The 27,906-nt window shown below is 51.0% G+C and overlaps 13 protein-coding genes across 13 annotated transcripts; 4 read left to right on the top strand and 9 right to left on the bottom strand.

Moving 5' to 3' along the window:
• Window positions 1-109: 109 nt before the first annotated feature.
• J4E82_010527 (uncharacterized protein) lies at window positions 110-2,625 on the top strand (the record flags this gene model as incomplete). Its single annotated transcript, XM_051736739.1, has 2 exons — window positions 110-2,020; window positions 2,071-2,625. 2 exons carry the CDS (start codon window positions 110-112, stop codon window positions 2,623-2,625), a joined length of 2,466 nt encoding a protein of 821 aa, XP_051583489.1.
• A 283-nt stretch (window positions 2,626-2,908) lies between these two features.
• On the bottom strand, window positions 2,909-3,112 carry J4E82_010528 (uncharacterized protein; the record flags this gene model as incomplete). Its single annotated transcript, XM_051736740.1, has 1 exon — window positions 2,909-3,112. One exon carries the CDS (start codon window positions 3,110-3,112, stop codon window positions 2,909-2,911), a length of 204 nt encoding a protein of 67 aa, XP_051583490.1.
• An 886-nt stretch (window positions 3,113-3,998) lies between these two features.
• On the bottom strand, window positions 3,999-5,525 carry J4E82_010529 (uncharacterized protein; the record flags this gene model as incomplete). Its single annotated transcript, XM_051736741.1, has 2 exons — window positions 3,999-5,059; window positions 5,108-5,525. The coding sequence occupies 2 exons, from the start codon at window positions 5,523-5,525 to the stop codon at window positions 3,999-4,001; spliced, it is 1,479 nt and encodes a 492-aa protein (XP_051583491.1).
• Window positions 5,526-7,055: 1,530 nt separating this feature from the next.
• Window positions 7,056-9,326, top strand: J4E82_010530 (uncharacterized protein; the record flags this gene model as incomplete). Its single annotated transcript, XM_051736742.1, has 1 exon — window positions 7,056-9,326. The coding sequence occupies one exon, from the start codon at window positions 7,056-7,058 to the stop codon at window positions 9,324-9,326; it is 2,271 nt and encodes a 756-aa protein (XP_051583492.1).
• A 136-nt stretch (window positions 9,327-9,462) lies between these two features.
• On the bottom strand, window positions 9,463-10,009 carry J4E82_010531 (uncharacterized protein; the record flags this gene model as incomplete). Its single annotated transcript, XM_051736743.1, has 2 exons — window positions 9,463-9,606; window positions 9,671-10,009. 2 exons carry the CDS (start codon window positions 10,007-10,009, stop codon window positions 9,463-9,465), a joined length of 483 nt encoding a protein of 160 aa, XP_051583493.1.
• A 587-nt stretch (window positions 10,010-10,596) lies between these two features.
• On the bottom strand, window positions 10,597-11,007 carry J4E82_010532 (uncharacterized protein; the record flags this gene model as incomplete). The annotated part of the gene is made up of 2 exons (XM_051736744.1): window positions 10,597-10,901; window positions 10,959-11,007. 2 exons carry the CDS (start codon window positions 11,005-11,007, stop codon window positions 10,597-10,599), a joined length of 354 nt encoding a protein of 117 aa, XP_051583494.1.
• A 164-nt stretch (window positions 11,008-11,171) lies between these two features.
• Window positions 11,172-12,079, bottom strand: J4E82_010533 (uncharacterized protein; the record flags this gene model as incomplete). The annotated part of the gene is made up of 2 exons (XM_051736745.1): window positions 11,172-11,982; window positions 12,036-12,079. 2 exons carry the CDS (start codon window positions 12,077-12,079, stop codon window positions 11,172-11,174), a joined length of 855 nt encoding a protein of 284 aa, XP_051583495.1.
• Window positions 12,080-12,507: 428 nt separating this feature from the next.
• Window positions 12,508-13,227, top strand: J4E82_010534 (uncharacterized protein; the record flags this gene model as incomplete). The annotated part of the gene is made up of 2 exons (XM_051736746.1): window positions 12,508-13,054; window positions 13,106-13,227. 2 exons carry the CDS (start codon window positions 12,508-12,510, stop codon window positions 13,225-13,227), a joined length of 669 nt encoding a protein of 222 aa, XP_051583496.1.
• A 203-nt stretch (window positions 13,228-13,430) lies between these two features.
• On the bottom strand, window positions 13,431-18,088 carry J4E82_010535 (uncharacterized protein; the record flags this gene model as incomplete). The annotated part of the gene is made up of 8 exons (XM_051736747.1): window positions 13,431-15,396; window positions 15,445-15,627; window positions 15,676-15,786; window positions 15,833-16,165; window positions 16,213-17,501; window positions 17,551-17,626; window positions 17,679-17,908; window positions 18,020-18,088. The coding sequence occupies 8 exons, from the start codon at window positions 18,086-18,088 to the stop codon at window positions 13,431-13,433; spliced, it is 4,257 nt and encodes a 1,418-aa protein (XP_051583497.1).
• A 1,016-nt stretch (window positions 18,089-19,104) lies between these two features.
• On the bottom strand, window positions 19,105-20,228 carry J4E82_010536 (uncharacterized protein; the record flags this gene model as incomplete). The annotated part of the gene is made up of 2 exons (XM_051736748.1): window positions 19,105-20,137; window positions 20,191-20,228. The coding sequence occupies 2 exons, from the start codon at window positions 20,226-20,228 to the stop codon at window positions 19,105-19,107; spliced, it is 1,071 nt and encodes a 356-aa protein (XP_051583498.1).
• A 1,584-nt stretch (window positions 20,229-21,812) lies between these two features.
• On the top strand, window positions 21,813-22,639 carry J4E82_010537 (uncharacterized protein; the record flags this gene model as incomplete). Its single annotated transcript, XM_051736749.1, has 2 exons — window positions 21,813-21,870; window positions 21,924-22,639. The coding sequence occupies 2 exons, from the start codon at window positions 21,813-21,815 to the stop codon at window positions 22,637-22,639; spliced, it is 774 nt and encodes a 257-aa protein (XP_051583499.1).
• Window positions 22,640-22,950: 311 nt separating this feature from the next.
• On the bottom strand, window positions 22,951-24,897 carry J4E82_010538 (uncharacterized protein; the record flags this gene model as incomplete). Its single annotated transcript, XM_051736750.1, has 3 exons — window positions 22,951-23,702; window positions 23,753-23,950; window positions 24,015-24,897. 3 exons carry the CDS (start codon window positions 24,895-24,897, stop codon window positions 22,951-22,953), a joined length of 1,833 nt encoding a protein of 610 aa, XP_051583500.1.
• A 420-nt stretch (window positions 24,898-25,317) lies between these two features.
• Window positions 25,318-26,895, bottom strand: J4E82_010539 (uncharacterized protein; the record flags this gene model as incomplete). The annotated part of the gene is made up of 4 exons (XM_051736751.1): window positions 25,318-25,660; window positions 25,708-26,458; window positions 26,508-26,684; window positions 26,736-26,895. The coding sequence occupies 4 exons, from the start codon at window positions 26,893-26,895 to the stop codon at window positions 25,318-25,320; spliced, it is 1,431 nt and encodes a 476-aa protein (XP_051583501.1).
• Between the last annotated feature and the right edge of the window lie 1,011 nt (window positions 26,896-27,906).

A 27,906-nucleotide genomic window follows, 5' to 3' on the forward strand; every position in this document is an offset into this window, starting at 1 on the left:
CATGTGGAACCCGAAGCAACCGCCACAAATCAACACCACGATATCGCTACTACCGAGACACTATCTCCGTCGGCGTCGTCGCGGGACGGCAGATGAAGGACGCGTTATCATGGCCCAAAACGCGAAAATCTCGGGCCTCACGGATGAGTTGATACAGTCCATACTGAGACACGACCCAGCTGCAAATAAACAGGCCTACAGACATGCCAAAGAGATCGCGTCACGCAATCTTCGAGGGCATCAGTACGCAAGAACGAATCAATTCGACGTCACGGCTACCTTTAAAGGACTTGACGAGAAGTTTCGTATTAAGAACCGCGATGATCTCGCCGATGCGCTACAAACGCGTCTCCAAAAGTTGGAAGGATACACGAACAAGTACAAGCCAGAGTTCCTATCTCTACTACTTCAGCTAGCCGATCGACCCTTGGAGAACACCCAGGTCGAAGCGCTTGAATTGCTTAGGCCGCCTAGCCCCCCTCCACCATTGACATGGGCGGAGATACTAGAAGATGATCCGTACAGCGATGAAGATATCTGGAAGGACATCGATTATGGCGCGGACTCTTCGGGCGACGAAAAGATACCCAAGAAGCGCAGGAAGGCTCCTAGCACACCGCCGACCAGCTTCGATGAAGATGATACATTCGATCCGGAGGCCTGTGTGACGTCGACAGACAAAGATCTCGTTGCGAGACTGGAGGAAACGCAATTTTGGACATCAAGCGTGAATGGAGGAAGCAGCGACATGTGTATAACGGAACTGCAGACCGTACGAGAGACACTGTTTATGCTTGGTGGGCTGAAGACGAGCCTGTACCGAACCGACAACATGAACAACATTTGCCCCAATTCGACCTACCTGGTTGACAACAATCAATCAGCCGCGGTTGCACATCTTCTTTCCCAGTTGGCCAACATTGGCACACACATAGAAGCAATGCGACGTTGGACGCTGCAGCAGCGAACTAAGCAGCCACCAGCATCACCTCTTATTCAAACCTTCGAGGCCGCCGTACGAAAACGATTACTCTACTTCGACCAGTCCTTGTCTACGATGCAGCAACGACATCTGATACCTGACGCCCCACTCCCCGTCAGTTTATTGTCGCTACACGGCGACGTACAAGCATTGTGTTATTCCATTTTACGCCTAGCACCTATTGTCAGCGGTCTGAATCAATTGATGATGAATCTAGATCCATCAGTACCAGGAAACCCTTTCTATCACCTCGAGGCGCTGTACGAGCAGACCACTCTTGCGCAGATGACGCTGGAAGACGAAATCTTCACATACATGGCTGAAGTATTCTTCGAGTGTTTACAAACGTATCTAAAGCCGATACGACGATGGATGGAAATTGGCGAGCTCGGTCCCGATGAAGAAAACTTCTTCGTCATCTCGAACGACGCAAAGAGTGATACTGCCTCTTTGTGGCACGATCGCTTTATGCTCCGCCGTGATCCTGAAGAAGGCCTAAAGCTGCCTTCATTTTTACAGCCGGCGGTCAAAAAGATATTCAATACCGGCAAAAGTGTCATTTTCTTAAAGGAACTAGGTATTCACGACACGAATTTACATTCCTCAGTGGTTGAGCCGCGCCTCGACCGCGAAACAGTTTGCCGTACATCGGATGATGTTCCCCTCTCGCCTTTTCCAGAACTATTCCAAACGGCGTTCGAGACATGGATCCGTAGCAAGTATTCAGTCGCTTCAACCGTACTTCGTCAACATATTTTCGAGGCAAATGGCCTAATGCGGGTGCTGCACGTATTCGAGTATTTGTACCTGGGTAGGAACGGCGCTGTTTTTGAAGATTTTGCGACTACAGTCTTTGAGCGCATGGATGCTGGCAGACGAGGATGGAACGATCGATACGTACTCACGGAGCTTGCACGAGGAATATTCAGCACGATCCTGTCTACGCCCGATGTGGAGAAACTTGTCGTTCGTTCTATGAAAGCAAAGTCGCATGGAAGCTCTGTCAAGGGTCTTGCTGCCATTTCTGTGGACTATGCAGTATGTTTTGAGAGAACACTCTTTTGCGTTTCAGCTAACACTATTTCCAGGTCTCTTGGTCGATTCAAAACATTGTCCAGCGCTCGTCTATACCCATCTACCAGGAGGTTTTCACCTTCTTGATGCAAATCTACCGAACCAAATATCAACTACAACGCGCCCGCATTCGCGCATCCAGAAAGACTTGGCCAGTAGTATTCTTCAGAGTTCTTCAGCGTTTGAATTGGTTCGCGGACGTGCTGCGTTCCTACGTAACCGAGACCGCTGTGTATTCGACAACACGAGACATGAACTTGGCTATAGAGAAGGCCGACGACATCGACGAGATGTCTCAGATCCATGTCCATTGTATGGAGAAATTGCAAAAACGAGCACTGCTTTCGAAGGACGTGAAACCAATCCATAAAGCAATCATCGAATTACTAGATCTTGGTGTATTACTGTCCCAAAATGAGGGCAGGAACCTTGACCAGGTAGATCGAGAGTCTGCAAGGCTCTTCCCTTTCGTGGCAGCGGGTTTGCGAAGTGTGGCGAGGGTGGGAGAGCCTTCGTGGGAGCAACTAGCTGATCGACTGGACGCTTTTTCACACAGTCCCAAGCCATAGTCTAGTATCCTGCCCCATAGCACTGTAGCTGCAAGCTGAATACCAAAACCGCGATCTTGCATTTTTTCTCTGAGCATATTGCAGTGCTCATCTGTTAGAGGTCGCCATTGTCTGTACGGTTCCTCCATTATATCCTCCGCTTCCTAGTCTTCCGTCTCGATCAATGATAATCCAGGTGGTGGTTCAAGTGGTACCAAAGAGGTATCATGGGAGGTACTCGCGCCCAAAATTCGACAGGGCTATAACGACACCCACTCTCGGGATACAACGTGATGGCAGAGACTCAATATTGCTGACGAGGTTCGGCTGTATCGGATTCGTCCTCGCTTAGTGAGAGTTGTCTTTTCTTTTCCTTTTTTCGTGGTAGGTCGTCCGGATGGGGATTTCCCTCGTGGTGGCCATCGTCGCGTGCCCGACTCCAGAGCACCATGAAAAAGAGGAACCCAAGAAGTACGGCAATGACTGTAGGCGCGGCGGGATGACGCATTTTAGTTCCAGTTCTCGCCTATCTCTTTTGAGAAACCTCGCTTTCGAATCCCAACTTTGATTTTCCTAGTCCTCGTCGGGTAACTCGGGAAGATAATGTGTCTCTTAACCTCTGTCTTTTGGGATATCCACTAACAACCACTTCACACAGTGCGCACTCCTGCAATCACTGTCCAGTCCCTCAAATCTCTCTTGCAAACCATACAGCAATATGCGTCCTTCTCCAGCCGATGGAAGACCACTGCAGACGCTAACCTCAAGATCTTTGTACAGTGTGATGATTCAGTAATATGTTCCGATCACGGGAAGCTTCGCGCCGCGCTTACCTAACACACTAACGCTATCTACACAAGCTCAAAGAAAGAGGTCAGTGCACCAGATACAATAGTAGGCTGGGTGTGGCTGGGATTCGCGAGCAGCTCAACTGCGCGCAATCGTGCTGCAATCGATGCGTGCAGCGAACCTACCAGATTAGGAAGGTACGATCTCGGTAATGCATGAACCTTGAGAAGAACGATCCGTGCGTCAGGGGTATAGTTGAGCTGACCCTCGCTTATAGTTCGGCTGACCTTGGACGGGGGTCAACTCAGTCGAGTCTAAGGTCAGCTCAACTACGCGACTACTCCGGTAACCGACGTCGCCAGCAAACTTATCTGATCTTGGGAAGGTGCCAAGATCGGCAACTGTAATGAAACGATAGAATTCTACGGTGTCGAGATGACCTCGCCAGTCGTTGAAGTTCAAGGTCAGCCGGACTGCAGCCATCACCATCCCGTCCGAGGTCAGCTCAACTATACCGCCCATCATACATGGTAAGCTTTAAAGAAATATGAGTTCTATTCGAGGTTTCGCCGAGTCTAGTTCGCGCGGTCTGCGAAGAGCCCTCTTCAGCGCCTTCGTTCTGGCTCTTCTTCATCATCCCTAGGCACCCACTCCGTTCCGTTGACATTCAACAGCTCCGTGACCTCATCCATATTCACACCCAGAGCGGCAGCAACGTACTTGGGCAGGTCAGTGTTGTCCCAACCACCCGCCATGTCCAAGACGAGCTTGTCGCCCATGCCACCAGCAGCATAGCCATACAAGGTGGTGTCAACGCCAGTATGGCCACCAGTTGACCACTCGAGCCCCGCGCGGTCATTCAGAAGGTCGGTAAGTTCCTGTGCAAATTCATCGCCAGCGGCGAGAAGGATCTCGATCTCCGCATCGGAGACGTTGGTCAGGCCATACGCAGGGATTATCTCATTGTTGAGGTATGCAGCCTTGTCGGTACCGTTGTAGCCGCTCCAAAGTTCGCTCAAATGTTCGGCTGAATGCTTGCCAGGCTGGAGTAGCGATGGATCGTATTGAGAGGGTATGGTTATGCCACCAGTTTCATGATCCGCCACAGCGAGGAATGCGGTATCAGGATGCGCGTCGATCCACTTCATGACCATGTTTACAACGTTGTTAAACTCGAGGACTTCGTGCAAATGAGCGACAGAGTCGTGTGCGTGTGACGAGTGATCGATGCGGGAAGCTTCAATCATCATGATGTAACCCTTGTCGTCGGACGCGCTGGCTCGCGAGAGCGAGTTGAGGGCAGCTTGCGTCATCTCAGACAGTGATGGTTCGCGGACGTCGGCGGCTTGTTGTTGGCGATCGACTTCGTAGCTGAGGTCGCCATCCTTAAACAGGCCCACGTATGGAAGCTGGATATTGCCTAAACCAAGCTCGAGAGCGTCAAACCCGGCACGATCGCGGGCAGTATAGTAGCCTTTCGATTCAGCATACGTGAACAGATCGATGTCATCTGTGCGACATGAGTCGGATTCATTCCGAGGCTGAAAGTAGCAGCGGCCACCACCAAGCATGAGATCAACGCTGATGCCCAGAGGGTGGCTATAACCAATCTGCTGTTCGGAAATCTTGTCAAGAGCGTTCCTGCTCACAGAGTGGGAGAAGTAAGCTAGGTATATTTAGCGGTGATCTGACGAACGATGGGAGTCATTTGTACCGGCGGGAGTCGCGTGACTGATAGGTGAAGTCACAACGAGGCCAGTGAGATAGCCTGCCAACTTCGCAGCTTCCATCACAGATCCGACCGGCTTCCCATCGGGCGTAACACCGATAGCTCCGTTTTCAGTCTTGTAGCCGGTAGCAAGAGCAGTTCCCGCAGCACCAGAATCGGTCACTAAGTTGTTGGCAGAATGAGTTCTGGTGTTACCGATGACGGTAACATCGATAGGCAAAGCACCCATTCGGGGAGCACGAGTGGTTGAGTTCCCGTTAATCATAGACAAATATGTCCGGACCAATGTCTGGGAAACGGGTCCCATGCCATCGGGAATGATGAAGATAAAGCTTTTCGGCTCGATTGCTGCAAGCGTAGCTTGTGCCAAAGAGATGGCCGTGAGGATTGTTGAGGTACGCATATTCGACAACAGGAGACAGGCCCTATTCAAGTAGTGTAACGAAAGACAATGGTGGAGATGAATATACAACTTGACCTATAGTGCACAATCAACGCCGATGCAGTTTATATACCCTAAGAATCCAGGATACTACATCCTACGATCCTATGGGTACTCAAATTAGGCCTAAACATCCTGCACATGCCGGTTCGCCAAATCTTGGGACTGCTCCATAGTTTGAATCCGGATAGGTACTCAGCGAAAAATAGCAATTGTTGTGATAACGTCTCGTGTAAGAAAGCCGCTCAGAGACGCTGACTTCTCTTCCTCAAGCTCGTATCATATCTCAACGGGCCTCGTAGCAATCGCGATGTCCTCAGTGTATACTTTGCGAGTGTCGCATTGAATGGCATTGTTCGATTTCCGCTCATTTGATGTCACAGGACAAATTTTGACTCGACCACTTATAGCAATCGCCGCAATCACGTTCGGCCTACGCATACACTCTCGTCTGCAAGCCCAGCCTTGGTATGTCTTCTCGACTATGGAACGCTCTCTTGCCAAGATTCTTGGAGACTTGGAGAACGGGACGGCGCTCGGCGAACATCAAAAGTGTACCTTTCGTTACCCACGTGTTGGTGGTTGTGGGCGAAGGGTATCTCATTTCGGGTCGAACGGAATAATCTTGTTCTCTTCGAATCTGTTGTTATGCATCGTCCTGTTGATGCATATGTAGCGCCTTGTGATCGATGACTGTGGTGCTTCCTTCTGAACGATGAAGCTGTCTGCTCTTTGCAAGTCAACCGGTTTTTTAATCTTTTACACGACCAGATGACCATGGTACGACCGACGCAAAAGGTCGTATATCTCCGCGCTTGCAGCCGTATCCGTGCGAAAGACGCCGAGGAAGCGCGTGCTCGGGCAATAGGCCTAGGGAATGTCGCAAACGAAACCTATCACTTAGGCAATGTTGTGTGCTCCGCGGTATGTAACGAGGGGGGGAGCAATCGAGAGACTACCGAGACTACGCAGTTGAGACAAGCTATCTGTATAACACAACTCTGGAGTTTCTTGCAGATGTTTGTAGTCGGAGAGGAATTATCCCGAGATGCTACGAAAGTTGAATGGCGTTCGTGGTTAGTGCGTGGTTTAGCGTCAAACCCCGCAAGTCATCCAGCTTAAACCTCGGGAGTGGCGTCATCGGTTTCTGCTTTTCGCCTGCCTTTGTGGAGTGCCGCACTATATATGGTCCACGACTCAAGCGAATGTGGAGGGTACTCCGGGGAAGGTCAAGGTTCAAGACTTGTTACGAGACCAGGGTCCCTAGGAGCTGATGAATTAGGTCCTGGTGGACACCGCGTATTCGTGGAGATTTTACGCTTAGGCAAAGGAAGGAAGTCAATTGAGTATCGCTCCCGGTAAGTAACTATGGCTCGAAAGTGCCAGGTGAGTATAGCTCCCGGCTCGTGATAGTACTATATCATCAAGGTGTGTAATCCTGTGCTTCTGAATAGACACCCGTATCTCCCTCGTTCTCACATCTCTTTCATCATGCGGTCGTACCGCCTTCCTCTGTGTGTATGGAGTCTATGGTCGACAGTTTCTGCTCAAACGGAATCGTCAGGAGCCCAGGTCCAAGCAGCACTGGAAAGCCTCACGATTACAAACGTCGACGATGTTCGCGGTAATCTTCACCTACCGAGCGCATCCGAGAACTATAATGTTACCTGGATGAGTAACAACCCCTCGGTGATATCTGCGGACGGCATTGTGCAAAGACAAGGCGCCGACACCGTTGTCAATCTTACAGCGATCATCGACCAAGAAGGAACAACTTCGAATCGCACGTTCAGTGCCAACGTACGACAAGCTGTCGAACTTGAACCGTTCGAGGGCTATGCGTTTGCGTACTTCACGAACAACACGTTAGCGGGCGAGAAAATCTACCTAGCAGCCAGCGAGGGCAACAATGCATTGGACTGGAGAGAGCTCAACAACGGACAGCCCATTCTCGCCTCTTCCGAAGGCACGAAGGGACTGCGTCATCCCTTCGTAATCCGCTCGCCGGAAGGTGACAGATTCTATCTGCTCGCCACTGACTTATCGATTGGATCCGGCACTTCCTGGGGAGATGCTGTCCGTATTGGGAGCTTGTATCTGGAGATTTGGGAATCAAGCGACCTCAAGACATGGTCACAACAACGACACGTCAAGGTTTCTCCCTCCACTGCTGGAAACACATGGGCACCTGAGGCATACTACGATACCGACATCGGATCGTACGTAGTGTTTTGGGCATCATCTCTATACGAAGAGAGCGATACGAATCGCACGGGAGCAACCTACCACCGCATGCTTTATGTGACCACGCGAGACTTCGTCACATTTAGCGAACCCGAGATTTGGCAGGATGCTAAGATGTCACGAATTGACACTACAGTCATCCAGGAGGGCGCCACGTTTTATCGATTTACCAAAGACGAAGGTGGTACAGGCACCAACTGCACCGACATCATTCAAGAGCGCTCGGACTCCCTTCTTGCTCCTGTTGAATCATGGTCTCAGGTTGCCGCATGCATCGGTCGTAACGCTGGTACAAGCAATGTCGAAGGGCCGACAGTATTCAAAGCCAACCCAGGTGACGTCCATGGCGAGAAGTACTATCTTTTTGTCGACGAGTACACTGGACGTGGATATATCCCACTAGAGACGGATGATATTTCTAAGCCCAACTGGAAGGTTTCCAGCTCGTACAAGCTCCCGACCAGCCCACGTCACGGCACTGTAGTCCCCGTGACTGCACGAGAGCTTTCCGGTCTGACTGCACAAGAGTCTGCTGGTCTGACTGCACGAGAGCTTGCTGGTCTGACTGCAAAGACAGGCAGCCCCGTACTTCCTGGTCTATATGCGGATCCAAACATCGCCGTTTTTGGTGAAAACCACTACATCTATGCGACAACTGATGGCTTCCCCGGCTGGGGCGGCAACGTTTTCTATGTATGGAAGTCCCCTGATCTCGTCTCTTGGACGCGATCAGCCGAGCCCTTCTTGACCCTCAATGGGACAAACGGCAACGTACCCTGGGCGACGGGGAATGCCTGGGCTCCGACTATCATCGAAAGGGACGGCAAGTACTACTTTTACTTCAGCGGTAACAACCCCGAGTACGACCGTAAGACCATCGGTGTTGCTGTTGCAGACTCACCAGAAGGGCCTTTCACTGCCCAACCGAAAGCCATGATCTTGAACATTGGAGACTCTTCCAACGGAAACATCACCACGGGCCAAGCGATTGATCCTGATGTCTTCCAAGATCCAACTACTGGCAAGTACTATATCTTCTGGGGCAACGGAGGGTCAGACATTACGCCCGCACTCTATGCTGAGCTCACCGACGATATGCTCTCACTGAAAAACGGCACCACTCGTGTCATTACTGGTCTTCCCGAGTTTCGCGAGGGCATCTTCATGAACTACCGCAAAGGCCTCTTCCATCTTACTTACTCCATCGACGATACTGGTTCAGAGAACTACCGAGTGGGATACGCGACATCTACAAGTGTTCATGGACCATGGACATACCACGGTATCATACTCCAGAAGAATCCGTCGCTTGGTATTCTCGCCACTGGGCATAGTTCCATCATTAACGTACCGAACACTGACGACTGGTACATGGCGTACCATCGGTTCGCTATACCAAACGGCAACGGAACGAACAGGGAAACCACCATTGATAGAGTGTACTTTGACGACCAGGGCTTGATCAAGCCTGTTGTGCCTACACTGGAAAGTGTGCCCCCAGAGACGATTCCTGCGTAAGTATGGGTCGCCTAGCAGTGATTGTCAAAATGAAGCCCGTACGCTAGATGCAATTCAATGATACGTTGCCTTAGTAAACATAACGCCATTATGAACAAAGAGATGACCACATCTTCATCTTTTCTACCCTCCTTACTCAGAATCCCAACCCCCTTCTTCTGCTGAAGCCCCTCGACATACTTCTACTACTCTCTAGACCCATGCCAACCCCACCCAAGACCTTCATGGCCTTCTTCCGACCAATCAGCAACTCTTCCAGTATCAAGCTCACTTCCTCCATCTGCAAATGTGAAGCAATGAAGTCAGTGTACATCTTACATCCATTCCAAAGCGAGACAACTTACTTGCTCTTTGAAGTCCTCCATCGCTTTGCCCAAGCACACACCTTCCTCCCATATGTCAGTAAGATGGCTTTCGCTCAGGTCATCGGGTTTAATCGTCTCAAGTGGTTTGACGACGGTGGTAAGATGGGATAGATTTGCAGAGACGATGGCCGCGCGGCGGTTTAGAGCACTAACCCTGGAGGGGAGGTCGACTGGGGAGTGCATGGCAGTGGGGATGGAGAGGTCTTCGTAAGAAGGGATAGGCGTGAGTTCGGATTGGTATAGGTAGCCATGGTCCCAGGAGTAGTTCTGCTGGCGGCGCCGTAAGTGACGAGAGGTTGGGGACGATGGACCGAACATTTTTGTGGTGAAGGTCGCTCAAGATCACCGTGACGGATAAGACAGAGTATTACTCTGGTGCTCGAAAGAAAGGAGTGGATGCTCAGTCTGAAAGCTGGTATGCCAGTGGGATGGGAGGTGTTTGATATATCTGATTGGAGTTGTTATCACTGATTAGGTGGAACAAAAGCTATGTCATCGGGAGGCTGCATTGGCAAATGTTTGCGCTTAGAATAGCGATAGTACTTATCCGTGATAGTTATTTGTCAAGTTTGTGCTGTGATCCTGTAGCGCGAACTCTGTATGAAGGATGCGTACTGGAAGTGTGATTTGGGCAATTGAGTTTGTTGGCAGGCTGCAGTCACGAATTTATGGCACAATGCTGTACCAAAGGCATTAGGGTGCTCTATTTGCGCGCAAGTGCAGCTGACAGGTGCTTCAGCAATCGTGCAAGTTGTTTCGTTGCTCATTGCGCTTCTGGAAAGGTTGCTTGCTGCGGATGTACCAATTCGACCAATACACAGGCGAGATTGTGCTTCCTATTCTTTGAATGCTTAGAGGTGAAGGAAGTATACCTTGGCGTATCATTTCCTTATCCTATTTTCCTGCTAAACAAGATCGCCCTCCTCCGCTAAAAAGACATCCTCTCTTTGCTTTGCTTGTTGTTCTCCGTGCTCTTTCTCCTCAACCTTTGCTCTTGCTATGGCAGCATCCTCATGTTTCTTCATTCGTTGATCCGACGCAGCCTTCTCCGCAGCGTCTCGCTTCTCCTGCTCCGCTCTCTCGGCATCTTCCACCTTCCATACAGCTCTCCATTGTAGTGCTGCACTCTTACGCGCGTCGTTGGCTACTATGCTCAGGTCGTCCTTCGAATCTTTGGGATCTTCAGATTTTCGGGCCATACCTTGTTTATCTGAATTTTGTCCACAGCAGGTGATAAGAAGGGATGAGGCGTACTCTGGGAACGAACTATGTAGTGTGAACTGTATACACTGCATTGGGTCAAATGAAGAGATCATGTGGCGGTTGATATGGTATTTGCGTGGATCCGCCTTGTGATGCTCAGGCAGTCCTCAAGCAGTCGCGTTATCTGGATATGCGCGATAATAATATTATTTCGACATACCTGATATCTGTATATAAGCATGTCTTACATGGTAGCTTCATCTATCTTCATCGGAGCCTACGCAGCCCTCGGTCTCTCCCAAGCCTGTCCATCGCTCATCTCAATACCTCCTGTCACACCTGCCTGTCCCAGCTTCTCAGCATTCCATCCATCCTCAGGTGGGATTGGGCTTCGAACCTCTTTCTCTCTTCCCAGTCCCTCGACACCTACAGGCCCGTCACCCCAAATCAAATACTGCGCTGCGAGGCCCAGATCACAGCATGCCTGGAAGATACCACATGCCTTGAAAGCCCAAGGTACTTCACCACTGCTACTAGCAAAGAAGAACCACATCTTGAACGTATCACCAATAACCCAGTTGACAATAACGCTGGGTCTGAAGCCTTTGCACCCGCGTCTCTGGTAATTAGCCAGGAGTTGCGGGAGCGGGAGCGTAGCCTCAATAGTCAACGCAACCATACCCAGCAGATCCGTGTACGGGACGAAAATGCTTGTCGACGACATGACCAAGTGCAGCACCAGCAACACGCCGGTAAAGTAGGTGATGAATGTCCAATAGGGTCTCGGCGCCCTCCATTGCCAGAAGTCGTATGGGCGGTTCGACACATCTTTATGTTGGAAGGGGAGGTGCGAGGGCGGCGGTCGGTTCGTAAGCGCGACATGGAGGAGGAGCAGATGGACGCATATCATGAGGAGAGCCTGGACGAGCAGCGAGGTGCTGAAGTGGGCGCCGAACCAGTAGTAGACTTTCAGGATGCTGGCGACGAGCATGATGAGCGGGATGTCGAGGGAGAAGCCGGCAGAGCTGCGGGCTCGGTGCATGCTGTAGATCTGGTCGCCATAGCTGGTGATTGGACTTGTTGCTATGCTGCGGGGGGTGCGTTAGAAGCAGGAAAGGGCTGGCGGATTGTGGGTGCATACAATACGGGCGCAATGTTCTTCACAATGGCGCTGATGAAGAACATGGCGATGGTTGGGTGCTTGGCCAGGCGGTACACTTCGGAACGCCGGTGGAGCTGTCGGAATCCTTCGAGGTCCCCTAGATGCTCCTTTTACAACGCTTGAGTGACCGACGGCTATGGGTTTAACGCACACGCGACCTCGAGACCGTTTGGCGCAATTGGTCAGGTGGTGAGGCTGAGACAAAAACAACAACAGCGGACAAAAAGGAGAGTTCCGCAATCTCCGCTAATTTAGTGGCCGCTGGCGGCTGTAGGGCTGACCGATAAGCTTTATCGCGTCTGCGTCATCGCTGTTTACATGGGGTGCTTTCACCCATCTTTCTTTCATCTAATCGCACAATTGATCGTCTATGGACGCTATAAGCCTCTACCACCACCAGTATTCCAAGCCTCAGCCTTCGCATACTCCCATCGACCGCCAAACCACCAAAATGTCACATACAGCATTCTTCTACGGGACCTTGATGGCGCCGCCCGTCCTACACCGCGTAATATGGGGTTCGCAAACACCGCCCACACCCGCCCACGCCTCTCTTCTTCACATACGCCCAGCCATCCTTCACATGCACCGACGCCACAAAGTAAAACAAGCCGACTATCCTGCCATCCTCCCCGTGGATTCCCCCTCGTCTGTCCGCGGAACCCTAGTACAAGGCCTCACAGACGGCGACATCTGGCGACTAGACATCTTCGAAGGCTCAGAATATCAACGTCAGAAAGTAAAAGTCAAGGTCCTGCAACCCAGGGCCCAAGGCAGCAACACGGAAGAAGGCATGGGTGACCTATCACAAAGGGAAGAAGACAACGTAGAGGGCGAAGAAGCCGAGGCAGAAACCTATGTCTGGATAGCAGGCGCACAAAGGCTCGAACCAGAAGAATGGGACTTTGCAGAGTTTGTTAGAGACAAAATGAAGCGGTGGGTGGGCAGAGAAGCAGCCGAGACGGATGAGGGATTCCAGGGTAGGCCTTCTATCAATGGTATCTCTCCTGGCCGAGGGAGGGTATGCCGGCAATGCTGACTGCTTGCAGAAGTCGACGATGCTGTCGCAGCGCTCGATGACCCTACAGGCGGACGTGGCGCAAATGGATCCATATCACGACAGTTGACCGAACAAGGTAAAGAAGACAAGATTCTCGAAAGTGCTGTATAAATATTGCACGATAACATAGTTGTGCTGTGATATCGGGCGCGCTGCCACAGTTGCACCTAACTCGCGACATGCTGTCCTTCGCTAATCCTTGATATATAACGCCTTCACCATTCCAAGATGGGTCTGTATTTTCCGAATAAAAATTCGCAATCACCATCGCAAGATATATGCAAGACATGCTTTGTCCCAAAAAAGAAGAAAAACTAAAGAAGGAGAGGATCTTGTCTCGACCCTCCATTCTGCGCAACCGGACCCTTTTCATCAGGCTCCGGGGTTTCTCTTACAACGGATCCGTCGTTGATTCCGTCAAGTTGCAACTGATTGGTCGACTGTGAGATTCGTTCTATTGAGTCAGATCCCTCTTCGTCTCTGCGTTCCAACGGATCATTCCCTTCGCCAGGAGCAGGAGCTGTTGAACGCTGGACCTTCTTTCTGGGATGGTCGTCTTCGTCCATCTGTGTTCTGAGCGCACTATCAACAGGACGTCCTTCGCGTTGACCATGTTTCGGATGTTCGCTGTTGAACGACGAACGCGAAATTTCTTCCAAGGACGGTGATGGGTGAAGCGTCTGTTTCGAGCGTGGATGATGCGATGAGAGTTTGCGCTGAGCAATCGAGGTTGCTTGTACATGCTGGCGATGGGTGGCGCTTACGACCTCGACCTCTTGGGAGTCGTCGATTTGAATTGGCGCATGGGGAACACTACCTTCCCGGCTGCGTGGAGTTGATCGCTCGCTTGTCGCATCACCATCGCGAACTCGCCAGGGCGACCTAGTGAACTGCCGCTTCGCAGTCGGCGATTCGACTTGATTCTTGTCGTCAACCTGTCTCCGACGTTTTTTTGGGCTCGATGTATCGAGTGCACCGCCAGTCTGATGCAGTACTTTGACTGGACGCGGTGATCCGTTTGAAGTAGTCTGACCATTGCGCATGGACCCATGCGATTTCGGGGTTCTGCTAGGAATACGCACTTCAGGGTGGCGCTTTGGTGTTTCTTCTGGACGTGAAGTGATCATAGTTGGCTTCGCAGGAGACGTGGAAATTGGCGGTGAGTCAGAAACCTTGCTGATAATTGTCTGTGGGGACTGTGGAGTGGAAGCCGTCCGCTTTGTGTCGAGGCTGAACGGTGACCCAAGTCTAGGTGGAAGACGGACGGGCGAGTGGACCTCTAACGATGCAGGCTGCACATTCCTGTTGTGAGGTGATTGTTCAAGCTTTGACTCTTCTTTCTGTGACTCTTCAGGGTTGGGTCGGCTCTGATCCCCAGATTCTTGTGTCGTCGGAGCCGGTGACTTTTTCGAAGTTGCAGAACCCTTCTTGGCTTTCTTCTGTGCTTTCCTATCTTCCTCCTGCTTTTTGTAACAATCAAATATAATTTGACGCATCTTATGCCGCATCTCGGACGGCTTAAGCTCTGGCCAATCTTCCCGAGCTGACATCGATCCCGTCAGCAGCTTGTTCTTGAAATCATCGGGATTTTGGAAGAATTTCTCAACATAGCCAAGGAGATAGACACCGCAGTCAGTCCAGTTGTCCTGCATTGGAATCTGCGTGTCCTTTGGATAATAGCCATTTTCCTTGATGACGGCTTTCATTCCACGCTTGTGATCACCCTCTGCTATTATCCAGTCTTTGAGGGCGCGGACTGCTCCGGATCTAGAATTTCCAGTGAGGGAGTCCAAGACTATGACGACAGGCTGATCGGGATCTCTTTTGGGTACGGATTTGCGTTTGACCTTGGCCTTTGTGGGTGGCGTCGCCAACTGTAGATGCGACAATATTCCTTGGTGAGCATCTTTTGCAACTGCATCGACTGGCCGTACAGTCGAAGGCCCAGCTCCTGGATCTTGACGTGCTAACCCTGCTTGGGTAACCTCGAATGTATCAGACGCTTCGATTCCAGTATCTTCGCGATCGACGAGGGATAGCACCGCCTCGTCAAAAAGGTTTGGCTCCTCGTCGCTCGGCTCAGCTTGCGTTTCCGGAATGACAACAGGTGGGTCCGGAGACAATGCTATTTTCTGAGTCGTAACCGCTTCAGGTTTGGTGGTTGAGGTTGAGACGTTCGATTCCTGTGGTTCATTTGCCTGAGATGCATCGAAATCTTGGACTATCGGCTTGCGCTCAATTTTCGACACGTTACAGATGATTGCCAGGTACCAATGTGATCTAACAATAATTAACACATATTACGGAACTCACCACATCCTGACTTACTGGTTTTCATTGATAGGCACAACAATGTAATCGTAGCTAAAGATATCGGTCTTAGACGTCCACCTTTCAACAGCCTTGTAATCAATCGATTTTCGACCCGAGTTCTCCGTCAGCTTGGTAAAAAAGTAGGTATTGAAGAAATAAACTTTATCAGCAGGGACGTTGAGCTGCTTGAAGAGGTAGCTAGGTGAGTTAGTAATATAGATATAGCAAAAGCTGGTCAATACCTACATCATGTAGAAGTCGATCAAACTGTCATTCATGTATTCCTCTTCGTCCAGACGGGGCAGATCATCGAAGTGTACTATCGCACGCTGGCGACCTTCACCAAATTCAAGAGATCTTTGAATTGATTAGTACAATGCTGTGCTGGCGGTTATAAGCTTACCTAGTCCACGGTTGCCCAAGTCCTGTCTCGACCGAATATTTGGGTACGTCCGAACGTGTAGGCACATCATCGACATAGTGAATAGGGGCTAATCTTCTTGCGCGTGATGTTCGAGTCGATCCCATCCTTGCGGTACTCACGTCGGACGTAGCACTAGCTGCAGTTCCGTCTGCAGCGCGCTTCAGTTGATCCAATAACGGTGTGTTTGACGTGTCATTGCCTTTTCGATTGAGCGTTTTCGATTGCTCCGTAGGGTCTTCTACCATCGCGGACGTGCCAATCTTGTCATTCTTCGGCTGCAGAGGTCTTTTGAATAGTTCGACCATATAATCACTGCGCCCTCGTCAACAAAGCTCCTGGGGCAGCCTGGAATGACTTACTCTGTCTTTACCAAGTACGTCCTAGTCAGTGTCATTGAACGTGCATAGTCATTAAGGAAGTGGGAAAAACCAGGAGTACTAGCAAACTCCAGGTCAAAGATGCCAGAGTTCCCGTCGTGTCTCCGAGGCCCCTGTAATCGGACGCGGCTGGTATCGTCTGCAAGCACCTTGTTGATGTCCTTGGATAGTATGATGATGTACGTTTCATAGCAGCCGTCGACCGGCTCCCATGTTTGCACACGTAGGCCTTCGTCCTTTTTGCTCTTCAAGACCAACGTAGCATGGCCGTCCTCAGATCTTGATCCCTTACCCTCAAAGTCGGACGACCTTGCAAACAGTAGTGGCCACGACTCTTCTATGACCTTTCCGCTAGCGTCTGTTTTGACTCTACTGTTTCCGGTTTGCTTTTGCTTTTGCTTGAAAGGCGATTTCGATCCTGGCTTTGGGGGAGTAATGGCAAGCTCATCTGCGCTATAGCTATCGGTAGCTGTTTTGGCTCGCTTTGGTGCCGATCTATGCTGTGTGCGAAGGTATGCGCTCTCGACGTTTGCAGGCTGCTGCTCCATCTGTTCTGACGTTGATTCATTGATACGAGCGTTAGGAAAGAAACGAGATGTGACTGGGCCAAGTTTATGCTCAGAGCTAGCACGTCTCGTGGGGCTTTGCTTCGTCTCGCCCTGTTGAAAATCTTGCAAGATAACCTGCCGATTAGCACGTGCGCCAGGGCTATTTGACAGAGCACCACCACCGAAAGGGGAGTGTCGCAAGTCACCTTTAGGTGCATTAGAACTCAAGTTCCTTGGCTTCCTCTGAGAAGATTTAAGAAAACTGTCGACTTCTCGGAATTCGCTTTTCGATTGGAGCGGCCTAAAGTCGCTGATAGTGCTTCCACTTCCAATGCTCATCCGTGGTTGCTCAGATCTGACTGGACGCATCTGGTCCTCTAACGTGCCCAAATTTGTGGTATGTACGGGATGAGATACCTCCAACACCTCATCGTCATCATCGTCATCTAGTGTTATGACATGGTTGATCTTTCGTCGTTTTCCCGGTGTAGCTCCACCCGATAGCGATTCATGGCCATCTCGTGAAGACAAGCGACGAGATGGTGTAGCCGATACTCTTTCTTCTCTATGCTGAAGGTACGCAAGCTGTCCTGCGCCATGCACCTGGCCTATCAATGGTGGAGGTGGGCGGTCTTTCTTTCCATATGTTGTTGGCTTTCGGCTCGGTACGTTGGGTCCAGTGTTCATAGTATCTAAAGGTCTAAAACCGCTATTTGAACCAGGCTAAAGAGCATCAGCATGGAATACCAAGGACGAGTTGCTAGTGATATACCTTTGAAGTCATGGTGCGTTTCGTCAGCGGCAAATATGACCTTGGATCCGGGAGATCGACCGCATCCGCTGGTTTGCTTCGCACAAGTCAGCCTCTTTTTCTGCTCCTCATATGTAAAGGAGAATTACGTGTAATCTCCGACTAAGCGCTTCTCGTCCTCGCTCTTTTCCGACTTCTGCAACCGCGAACGATGCTTCTCCAGATGTGACTCTTTGTGGGCGGGTCGACTCGGACGGTTCGTGGGCGAGGAGAGGTCTACGATAATGCGCGAGGTTTCTGGTGCGGGTGGTGAGTCCCTAGAGTAGGGATTTGGAGGCAAGTTAGTACCCGACGGCGATTCGGCGACGGCATCGTTTGTCTGTAGCGACATGGCGTTAGCTTGAGGCGCGGATGGTATAGATTGAAGGTAGATTGTAGCGGCTGGACTATCCGAGACCGCCGTACAGCCTGCAAAGAAAGGCGCGCGTACGTCTTCGTTCGTGCTTCCGAAAGAGCTTCCGGCAGCGGCTCGTATGCCGTTGAAGAAATTAGTGAACATTGGTGTAGCATCGCGGTGATAAGGCGACGAGGAGCAGCATCGTTTGGTGAGTCAAGCGGACTTGGAACTGTTCGAACGGGTTGCACAAGCGCAGACGCGCATCGTGGGGCATGCGGAGGTGAAGGCGCGCCAGAACGACTTGTCGGCGGTTGCGTCCGTGCGTTTTGCTCTGACGTTGACGTACAATTTTGCTGATTTATGCAAAATATTTACAGCGTGCTTAGATGTACGATATTTGAAACCCTGAAAGTATCTCGATACCAATCACAGCGAATTACTCTAGAGCGATCTTCTGTACGAAGTACATTTCAGAGAAGAAGAGACTCTTTGTTGTAGACGCTCCAGCGCGTTTCGCCGAAACGGCGTCACTTTGCAGATCAGATTTGAAGACGTTAGCCCATCATATGAGTAAGCTTAGAAGACCAACTTGTGGATTCCAATAGTTTGATCGTTGTCACCAAAATATGCGACAAGTTCTTCTCCAGTACCTCGATCTGTGGCTGGGCAAGCTCCAGGGCTTGATGCTACCCGAATTCCTACGCTTCGCTATGTAAAAGTACAAAGAACAGAGATAACGCTAAGACAATGTGCTGCGCCATACTTGTGGTTATAACCCAAGTAATGTACGTCGACACTTTCATGTTAATCAGTGTTCCAACAACGACGGCCCCGATTAGTCGCTGGACTATTGTGCGCTTCAGTCAGCAACAGAAGCGAGTAGTATCTCTTGTAGACGGTGCTCGATAGCAAGCACCCATCATCTTGGCGGTCGACTTTGCGAAGAAGCCGCCTCTGCGACACACACCCAGTACAGCTCGGATCGGCATTGTGTTCGGTTAGAGGCCAAGGATCGACTTGTTGGAATCGTACTCCGTTTGCGCTCTCCAGCTTATGTGGTCTGCGCCCATGATGACAGAGGCAGATAATGAACGACCGCAGAGTGTCCAGGGAATGAACGGTTGATCTTGCGACCAACAAGAGTTTGGCCTGCAGACCGTCGCTGAACTGAGCTTCCCCTAAGAGCCCCCTGTCGATTTCTCCCGTGACTCATCTGTAGAGACTACCCTCCGCTTTTCGTGCTGACTCTTCTCGTGGCGAGCCTGGTCGATGGCCGATCTCTGAGCGATACTATCGTCGTGACTCCGCCATACGATATTGGTTCCTTCTGGCAATTTGAGGACCCGCCTGATTGTGTCTCGTATCTTGACATTTTTTACGCCATCGCTCTTCGTCCAGATGCTGAAAACATCCTCGCCACTTCGAACGCTTAGAACAAAGCCGCAAAACTCCTCACCAGCATCCAGGAATTGATCGCCGACAAGTGCTAATAAAAGGTCCTCCCAGTAGCGGTCCGCTACGCCCTTTTTCAGACGCATAATCCATTTCCCACCCCGCTTGTTCTCGTCGTCCTCCCATACCGGCCGTATGCCTTGCTTGAACACGTGGTAATCTGAGACGGAGGGTAGACTCGAGGGACGCTTCAGGTGCGAGAAGACTTTCCAGAACTCTTGCGCTGTACTGAATTTACAGAGAGGCACGATTGACTTCTCGTAATCGACGTTCTTGGCCGTAGGTGGGCGGTACCATACTGCCCAAGTGTACTTGAGCGGCCATGGCGCATTGAAATCCGGCGGCGCAGATGGAGTCGATGTGTTTTCCGGTATTAAGGCCGTAGATATTGATTCCTTGCGTATGCTGTTGACCACCTTGCTCACAGGCTTTTCTTTTTTGTCCGAGGGTGTCGCGGGCGAAGGAGATGACATGGCGGCCGCTTTGAAGTCAAAAGCAGTGCCAGGCGTCTTGGGCGTCTTAGCAGCCGACCCAAAGGAAGCGAATGCGCCCGAGCCCAGCCCGAACGCAGAGGAGCCCCCGGTAGTGGGCGATGCTAAGCCACCGGGTGTCAAGGGCGATATGGCGTTGAAAGGGTTTCGACCACCGTGGGACGAATCGCCACCAAAGCGTTTAGTGGCAGAGACGGTACGTTGGTGCGGCTCGGACTTTTCGCTGCTGTTTTCGGAATGTGACATGGAGAGGGAGAGCTTGCTGGTGCTGTTGGTGGCTGTCAGTCGAGAGAGCAAGGATGCGGGGACGCAATAGCATACTTGGAGCGCCTAGTCCACAGATTCTCCCTGTTATCCATTGGCAGCAATAACAAATGAGTATATAATACAAGGCAAGAAAGTTAAGTATCCAAGGCTTGGTGGGAGTAATGAGCGAACAAGCAGCAGAGGAGCTGGCGGGCTAGCGAACAATGTGCGTCGAAAGATATGCGGGGTGTAGTTTGCGGTAATGGTTGTGTGTTGCAAGAGGGAGATCTGTCACGTGTTGTCGGTACGATACTGCGGGAAGATGTGGCGAAGGCGGAGTGTATGTGATTGTCGAGCGTGGTGGGATGGATCGTGTGCAATGGCGGATAGTGGTGCGTTCTGAGAAAACGTTTGAGAGGTTGGCACTTGCAGCTCAGGCGCGCGCCTTCCGCGGCAAGGATGTGGCTTAGTCATCTACCGAGCTCGATAATCTCTTCTTCGCCGGCGCGTCCGTCTTCTTCTTTTCTTCAACACCGGCCTTTGACTCGTATCATTTGCCAGCTCGACACATCCTACTCAGCTGGCAACTCGGATAACTGGCCCAGAACGAGCCATCCTCTTCTAAAACCATCATCACGAGGGCCGCTTCGGCGGCTTCCATGATGCGGTGATGACCTGAAAGCAGGGACATTATTTTGTCACGCGCCCGACGCGTTGAGGCTGCAAGCTGTCTCAGTCTCTTCTTGTATGTGCGCTGCTATGATTTTTTCTTTCGCACGTCGCGGCTTGGGATGACTAGGTCCTCTGGACCACTTCTGGTAGTCTGAGTCTCAGCCAGATGTACACTATCGCGACTTTGCGATTTCTTGGTTGAGCTTGAAGCTCTAAGGCAAAGTCTGAAGCCCACTATTGTGCCACGCGTTGATCAAGCATCTTTAAAAGCTCCGCTAATTGATGACCCAACAGCAGTAGGTCTTTGCAGGCGGTGAATTGGCCCCAGGTAATCGTTGCTAAGGTTGGGCACTGGCTTACACTATGGTCTCACCGTGTACCTCAGCACCTTGTATCTCGCGACTTCAGATGTTTTGTGGCACGAGTAGCGCCCTAGCGCATCGCGTCATGAAGAGGCCGTCTAACAATAGACAATGCTGGAGAGAGTCTTGGCCGAGATTGGCAGACCATCCATCCACCCATCGCGTAACAGACAGCTTTCGTAGACGCTAGGTGCCGAAGGAGCCGATTGATCTACTTGGGAGAGCAATGAACGCAATAGAGTCGTAAATGTACTTTGTAGATGGCGCATAGTAGCATGTTTGATGTTGTCTTCTCGTGTGCGTTGCTCCAAAAGCTTTGCACCTGGGTACATGCACAAACTATGATACGCCAACTTATTAAACCAACATCAAGGGTGTTAAGACAGCCGCGGCAGCCTCTCTTTAATGGGCGGGATTGTAGGCCGCATCTGCATGTGAATCAGAAGCGCGTGCGGGGTGCGAAAGGTACCTGCCGTCTACGTCATACTTCTGTCCGTTCACAGGACAACGCACCCCACCACGCGCATTGCTTTCCTAGCCGTCCTAAACTAACGCCGTCGCCTCACCTGTCGCCCACCACCGTACAAAGCTTGCTCGTCTCCCTCTCTGCCTTCCCACATACGAACACCCCAACCGCCTCATTACCCCTACAATACCACCAAGATGACTGCGCAATCACCTCAGCTGCATTCGCCGAGCTCGCATCCTGAGCGACCTAAGGGTGGGATCACACCATACCCCGCTATGTGGTGCACGCATAGCTAACAAAGCCAGGTATCCTCAAGAATTCCAACTCGTACCGCTCCGACTCACAAACCTCCCCCACGAGCGAGCTCCCACCAGCCGTAAGCCCAGTAGCCGAGCGGCCGCAGCTGGGTCGCGAAAAGTCAGAGAAGGACATCGTGCTGGAAAACACACTGCGCAATGCCGGCGCCCACCGGAGATCCTCATCAAACCCGCGCGGCATGGGTTCACGGCGCCAATCGGGCATTGACCCCGCGGATGAGAATAGTCCGCAGCTCAAGTGGGACGAGGCCAACCTTTACCTGAACGAGCAGAACCGCGATAGCACCATGAAGATCGATGAACCCAAGACACCATACGCCAAGCAGTACGACCCCACAGAGGACGAGGACGAGGTAGAGATGCTGAATGCCGAAGAGCTCAAGGTGGACGAGCTTGATAAGCCAAAACGAAAGCCTAAGATTGACGACATACCCGAGTTTGACTTAGGACAGCCAGAGCTGCAAGCGCGCCACTCTCAGACCCCGGAGAGCGAGAAGAGGGTTATGGTTGAAGAGGGTATGGACACAGATGAAGGCTACCATGGCGAGCTTCTCCCCAATGCCTCGCAGGAAGAGAGGGAGAAGCATCGCAAATTCGAGGAGCTACGTAAGAAGCACTACGAGATGAAGAACGTCAAGGATCTGCTCGGCCACCCAGAAGACGACGAGGACGAAGAGATGCCGACACGGTCCAATGGTCAATAGGTATACGTTACCTGCTCTGACCTTCCTCAGCTTGTTTCTACGTACAGTAGTGGTTGCTAAGGTTGTTTTAAGAAGGATGAACTAGTGCCGCCCAGCGGTCTTGCACGAATTGATTTTGGCGGCATCAAGGTGGAGTTATCGGATTTACGGCGCCATGGTAAAGGCCGCGGAGTACTGTAATGCTTCGATTCGTAGTATGTGCAATGAATGATGTTGTGATTTACTCGATGTGAAGAGATTTGAAGATTGCTTTGCATGATGAAACGCAAAAAGTGATGAACCATAAGATGCTATCAAAATTGATCAAGATCCTATTCCCTGAATTCCTTATCGACAGACTCAAAGTTTTCCAAGAAACTCTGGAAGGCAAATACACCAAGACCAGGATCCAGACTTCCTGTAGTTGCCCTGATGGAGTGCATACTTAACTGCGGGATTCCGCAGTCTACTGCCCTAATACCCGTCGCAGAGCTCAGCATCGGTCCTACTGTACCTCCACTCCTACTGTCATTCCGAATCTGGAAGACCTGGAGTTTAGGGTCGACTTTGCGAACGCCGATATCGCGGTCTACGCAGCGCTGCAAGATAGCAGTAGAGACGGCGTCAGTCGTCATGTGTGCATTTGAATCCGCAGAGATGGCGGGACCGACGTTGAGACGCGGAGAGTGGTTTTCAAGGTACGCGTTGAGGAAGTTGGGGTTCACAGCGTGGATGACGTCGCTCGAGACAAGGAAGGAGTTTGCATATGTCCTGCTCAATGCGCTGCTTGTCTTTCCGTTGGAAGCGAATTCTTCAACGATGCGCTCCATGACACTAGGGAGGAAGTTGCCGTGAGCACCTTGTCGGAGTAGCGAGCCGACTTCTTCGTCGTCGAAAACTGCGACCATGCGGATCTGGGATGAGGTTGAAAGAGATGCGCTGGAGTTGAGGAGAGCTTGGATTGCGGCCCAAGAGCAAAGCTTGTCGTCGATTCGGCCAGCAAAGATGAACTCGCGGTCAAGGCCACCGGTTTGTGCGGGTTGTGTGTCGAAAAGCTCGAGCTCCCAGTTGACAATAGATGAGTCTGTTACGCGTCAGTGTTGTCTTAGACGATTTGAAGGTAACAACACTTACAGTCAGTGATTCCGAGTTCGCTTGTGATGACCTTTACAAGCCTCTCAGGCTGAGTAGCAGTGAAGGCGCCCTCTCCGCCCAATACACCGGCTTTCGAGTCTCCCTCCTCGTTGTTTGATGAGCTACCGATATCGCTGTTATCCAAACCCATGATAGGTACCATTTGCGTTTCCTTGTTGAAGGGGCCATTTGCGGCAGCTGTAGAAGTGAAGATACGAAGTCAGTGTATGTCTCATGTGCATCTTGTACAATCACAACTTACCACCGAAGTGGGGAGCCAGCGTTGGGATTCTTGCGATCGGCCAGTCAAGCTTAACAAGCTTGGTGACAATCTTCCCATTCTCCTTGACGAGAACTCTTCCACCGATACCCAGATCGCGATCCCACCAGGTATCACTTAGCGCGCCAGCATAAGGCGCGACACCTAGCTGTACATATCCCGACTTGTTGCGAAGCTTGGAGATGGGCTTCAGCTTCGCTGTGAGGGCGTCTATATGTCCGGCCAGAATAGCAGCTCCATTGCCGGACGCGTACTTGTCTCCAATAGCAAATGCGATGAGTGAACTTCCGTTTCGCTCGACATAGTATTTGCCTCCCGCCTTCAGCTCCCATGAATCGCGCTCTGACAACTTCTTGTATCCGTCCTTCTCGAGGTCCTGAGCGACGGCATCGACGGCGTGGAAGATGGTGGGGTTGCGTGTCATGTAGTCGGTAAAGGGCTTCGTGTAGCGTGCTGGATCCTCCTTCGATCGAGCGGGAACGGGAATCCAGCAGTGCGAAGGTGTCGGCTTGGACATCTCAACCTTCGGTTCAGCTTGCTCAACTGGCACTTCTGGTATCTTAGGCGGTACCGGCGGCGGGTTCTGGTGTGTCGACGGCGCCGGGTAGTCTTGGTCGTCAACGTCAATGAGATCGGGGTAGGTTGCGGCGATGCTGTGACGGTTACGGTAGTCAGAAACAACCTGACTCCTCCATCCTCTTTCTGCAGCTCGGTCCAGCCGCTGTCGATGTGGCAACGATGCAGTCGTATGAGCGCGTCCAAGTATTGTCGAGGACGAATGTCGGAGTGGGCGGGGCGGTGACGGGTCCGCGTACAGGTCAGCGTTTGAAGCCGCCTTGCGAAGGCTAGGTGGGTTTCTCGTCATCTTTCTAGATTTGTGTAGTACGGATGAAGCTCAAGACGGGAGTGACAAAAGTATATAAGATGACGGTCGGGAGCGAGGCTGTGTTGTTGTGGTACAGGCAGCTGGCTGGAGCTACCAGCGCCACACATGAGGCGGAGCTATCCGAAAGTGGAAAGCCTCCGAGGCCTCTCGCCGTAGCTATCACACGCTACCAACCTAGGAACCAAATCGATAGTTCATCGTCACAAACATCACGTCACCAATATCTTACTGTGCGCTCTTATGAGAGTACCAGCACCATACTTCCCTGTTACATGAACATCAATCGTGCTTCTACTACTTAATTTGGTTGCGTTATCAGCGAAAATTAGCAGTATCGTACAACAACCCGGCGGATCTGGTTCATCCCAACTAACACTATTATAATCCCCGTACATAGTGCTACGCGTTGTCTTTCTTTGCTACGTCTATCACCGCTTCATCAGCAAACCGACTATCTGCCGCCTCCACGAGGCCATGGTCGCTCATACGTTCATCTATGGGTCTCTCAGGAACAAGAAACGTCGCTGCAAACGTCGATGGGATCGTGATGGCGAACATCACGAAAGCAACGATGAGATTTGCCATGGGCTCGATCTTAGCGGCCCCGATACCAAAAGCCAAGCAGGATCCAACCGACTCGAATGAGCGTAACAAGCCGACCGCAAGAGTTAGAGTTTCAATGTCGTCGAAGAAAGCTCCCAGAATCCAATAGACGAACATGTAATGGGACTCATTCATAAAGCTGTACATGATCAGCCTTCGTTATGTTTATGATGCATACGAACTTACCGAAAGAGTACATTGACAGCGAACCCACGTCCAAAGCCTGGGAGATCCCAGTCGAGTGTCACTTTTGAGCCGGCATACATTTTCTCATTGGCGACTTGCCAGCCAAATAGGCCCAGCATGAGCAATGAGAAGATGCCCCACGTAACCTTCGCGAGCGTCGGTCGGCTTACGAACTTGGTATCGTAGAACCAGCCCCAGAAGATGTTGGCGAATGTCGCTGCAACACCGGAAGTCAAGGATCCTAACGTCCTCGCACGGACTGAGAAGTACTTGGTAAGATAGATGCCTTGGTACGTGTTGTTCCAGTTGAATCCGATCATGACAGGTACAAGTAAGAAGAAACGCCTATCACGAAGTAATGCCCACCATCTTTGCACCTCTTTCAGAACAGCTTTGTTCTTCGTCGGGTCCGGGACTTTGCGACCGTCGCGATGATAAACTTTATGAGGTGGCGACACAAGGAGGGCTAGTGGAAGGCCGAGACATTGGAGTGCAATCAAGACAATGTAGGTCGTGTACCCTACTTTTCCACGCTGTCCACTCTTATAATTGAGAGAGAGCTGTATCGAGGAACCGATGAGCTGGCCGAGCTCTCGCAAGCCCAGCCAGATGCCGGTGAACTTCCCTCGGTTGTGTACGTCGGCGTAACCTAGCGCGATAGCGCCCTCCGAAGCCCAGAGTGCGGATGCTGCGATGCCGCATGTTGCACCACCAAGCAGCACGAACCATTCCACTCCGTAGCGGTTGTTCACTACAATGTCAGTATACTCCACATCTCCTTGAGGCCTCTCAATACGTACCGTATAGCGACGCAGAGTAGGGTGCGTACCCGAGAGTCCCCAGAAGAAGTATATTCTTCAAGCCGAACTTGTTGGCAAGTATGGCGAAGAGAGAGCAACCAAAGACCATTATCCCGAATGTCAGAGAATTGGCACCATTAACCAGATACGGCTCTTGCTGACCACCTGCACCAACGTCTGTAGCAATTAGACTTGGTCAAAATGTTAAGAGGGCGAACAAAAACATACTGTTGAGAGCGTTCCATATACCCGGTTGTGTAAAGCTGATCATACCCACAACGATGACATTGAATAACGGGCTTCTATACCATCGCGTGAACCTGGAGACTCGCTTAGGTGCATCTCGGTCCGCATGATAGATCTCCTGCTCAGTGGGTTCAGATGACATGTTGCAAACACGGCGACGTACCACGCCTATATCTGTATCTCACCACATGCTCGTCTTATATAGGTACTCTGCCTTTGGCATTCTACACTAATGCATGAATCGCCATTCATGCCTTCCCTGTCAGTAGACCCATGTTGCGTACAATGAAGTTATCAAAAGTGGGTAGGTGCCCCTCCGAAAGCGTTGAGAACGGTAAGGGACGTATGTCGTGATGCGATGCAGCGATGAGACCATTGGTGCCAAGTTAAGCGAACAGGCTTGGTGTGGTCTGTAAACCCCATTTCACCTACCATTTCCCGACGCTCGCAGGGCAGAATTTTTCTGGGCGTATTATACCCCATCAAAGGTCGACAAGCTTGAATGATGCAAGACGCTAGGAAGCAGAAATCTCGCATCTTGTTCAGAATGCCGAGAAAGTACCCGCAGTACTTTACTATTCTCGTAAAGGCGGTTTATCCTAATACTTGGGAAAAGCGCGCATGGCTACATCGGTTACATCTGAAGTACGAATACATTCAAAATCGAGTACGATCTATCGCTGGTTGTGTACAGACATCCAGAGCGCTCGTGACTCCAAGCTGGTTAACATACTGATACAGGTAACAGGTTCGCGTCAGATTGACTCGATGTTGTGCGGTAGGCACATGGTGGATGAGGAAATAGGCGAGAATTCTAGATTCTGAGATCTTCATGTTAGTCGTCACTTCTCTGCAGGTGTTGCTGCGCGCAAAAGACGAGAAGCGACAATCTTCCAATTGATCTTTACTCAACTTAACCAACCAGTACACATCACTTCATCAAACAAAAAGGGCCTGTAAAGCTACCAATGCAGTGTCTTGCATACTCTGTAGAGGTCAGCCTTACTAACAGATAGGCCTTCATACGATTGCACCTCATACATTACTATAACAGATGTACAGACAACTAATTGATTACGGCAGGATATTATATATCAAACTAAGGTTTTGTTCAACAACACTATTCACATAGGTATCTTGGATCGTCTCCCAA

The sequence above is a fragment of the Alternaria postmessia genome (genome assembly GCF_024291825.1).
Source record: "Alternaria postmessia strain BMP 2775 chromosome Unknown scaffold_131, whole genome shotgun sequence".
Taxonomy (NCBI): Eukaryota; Fungi; Ascomycota; class Dothideomycetes; order Pleosporales; family Pleosporaceae; genus Alternaria; species Alternaria postmessia.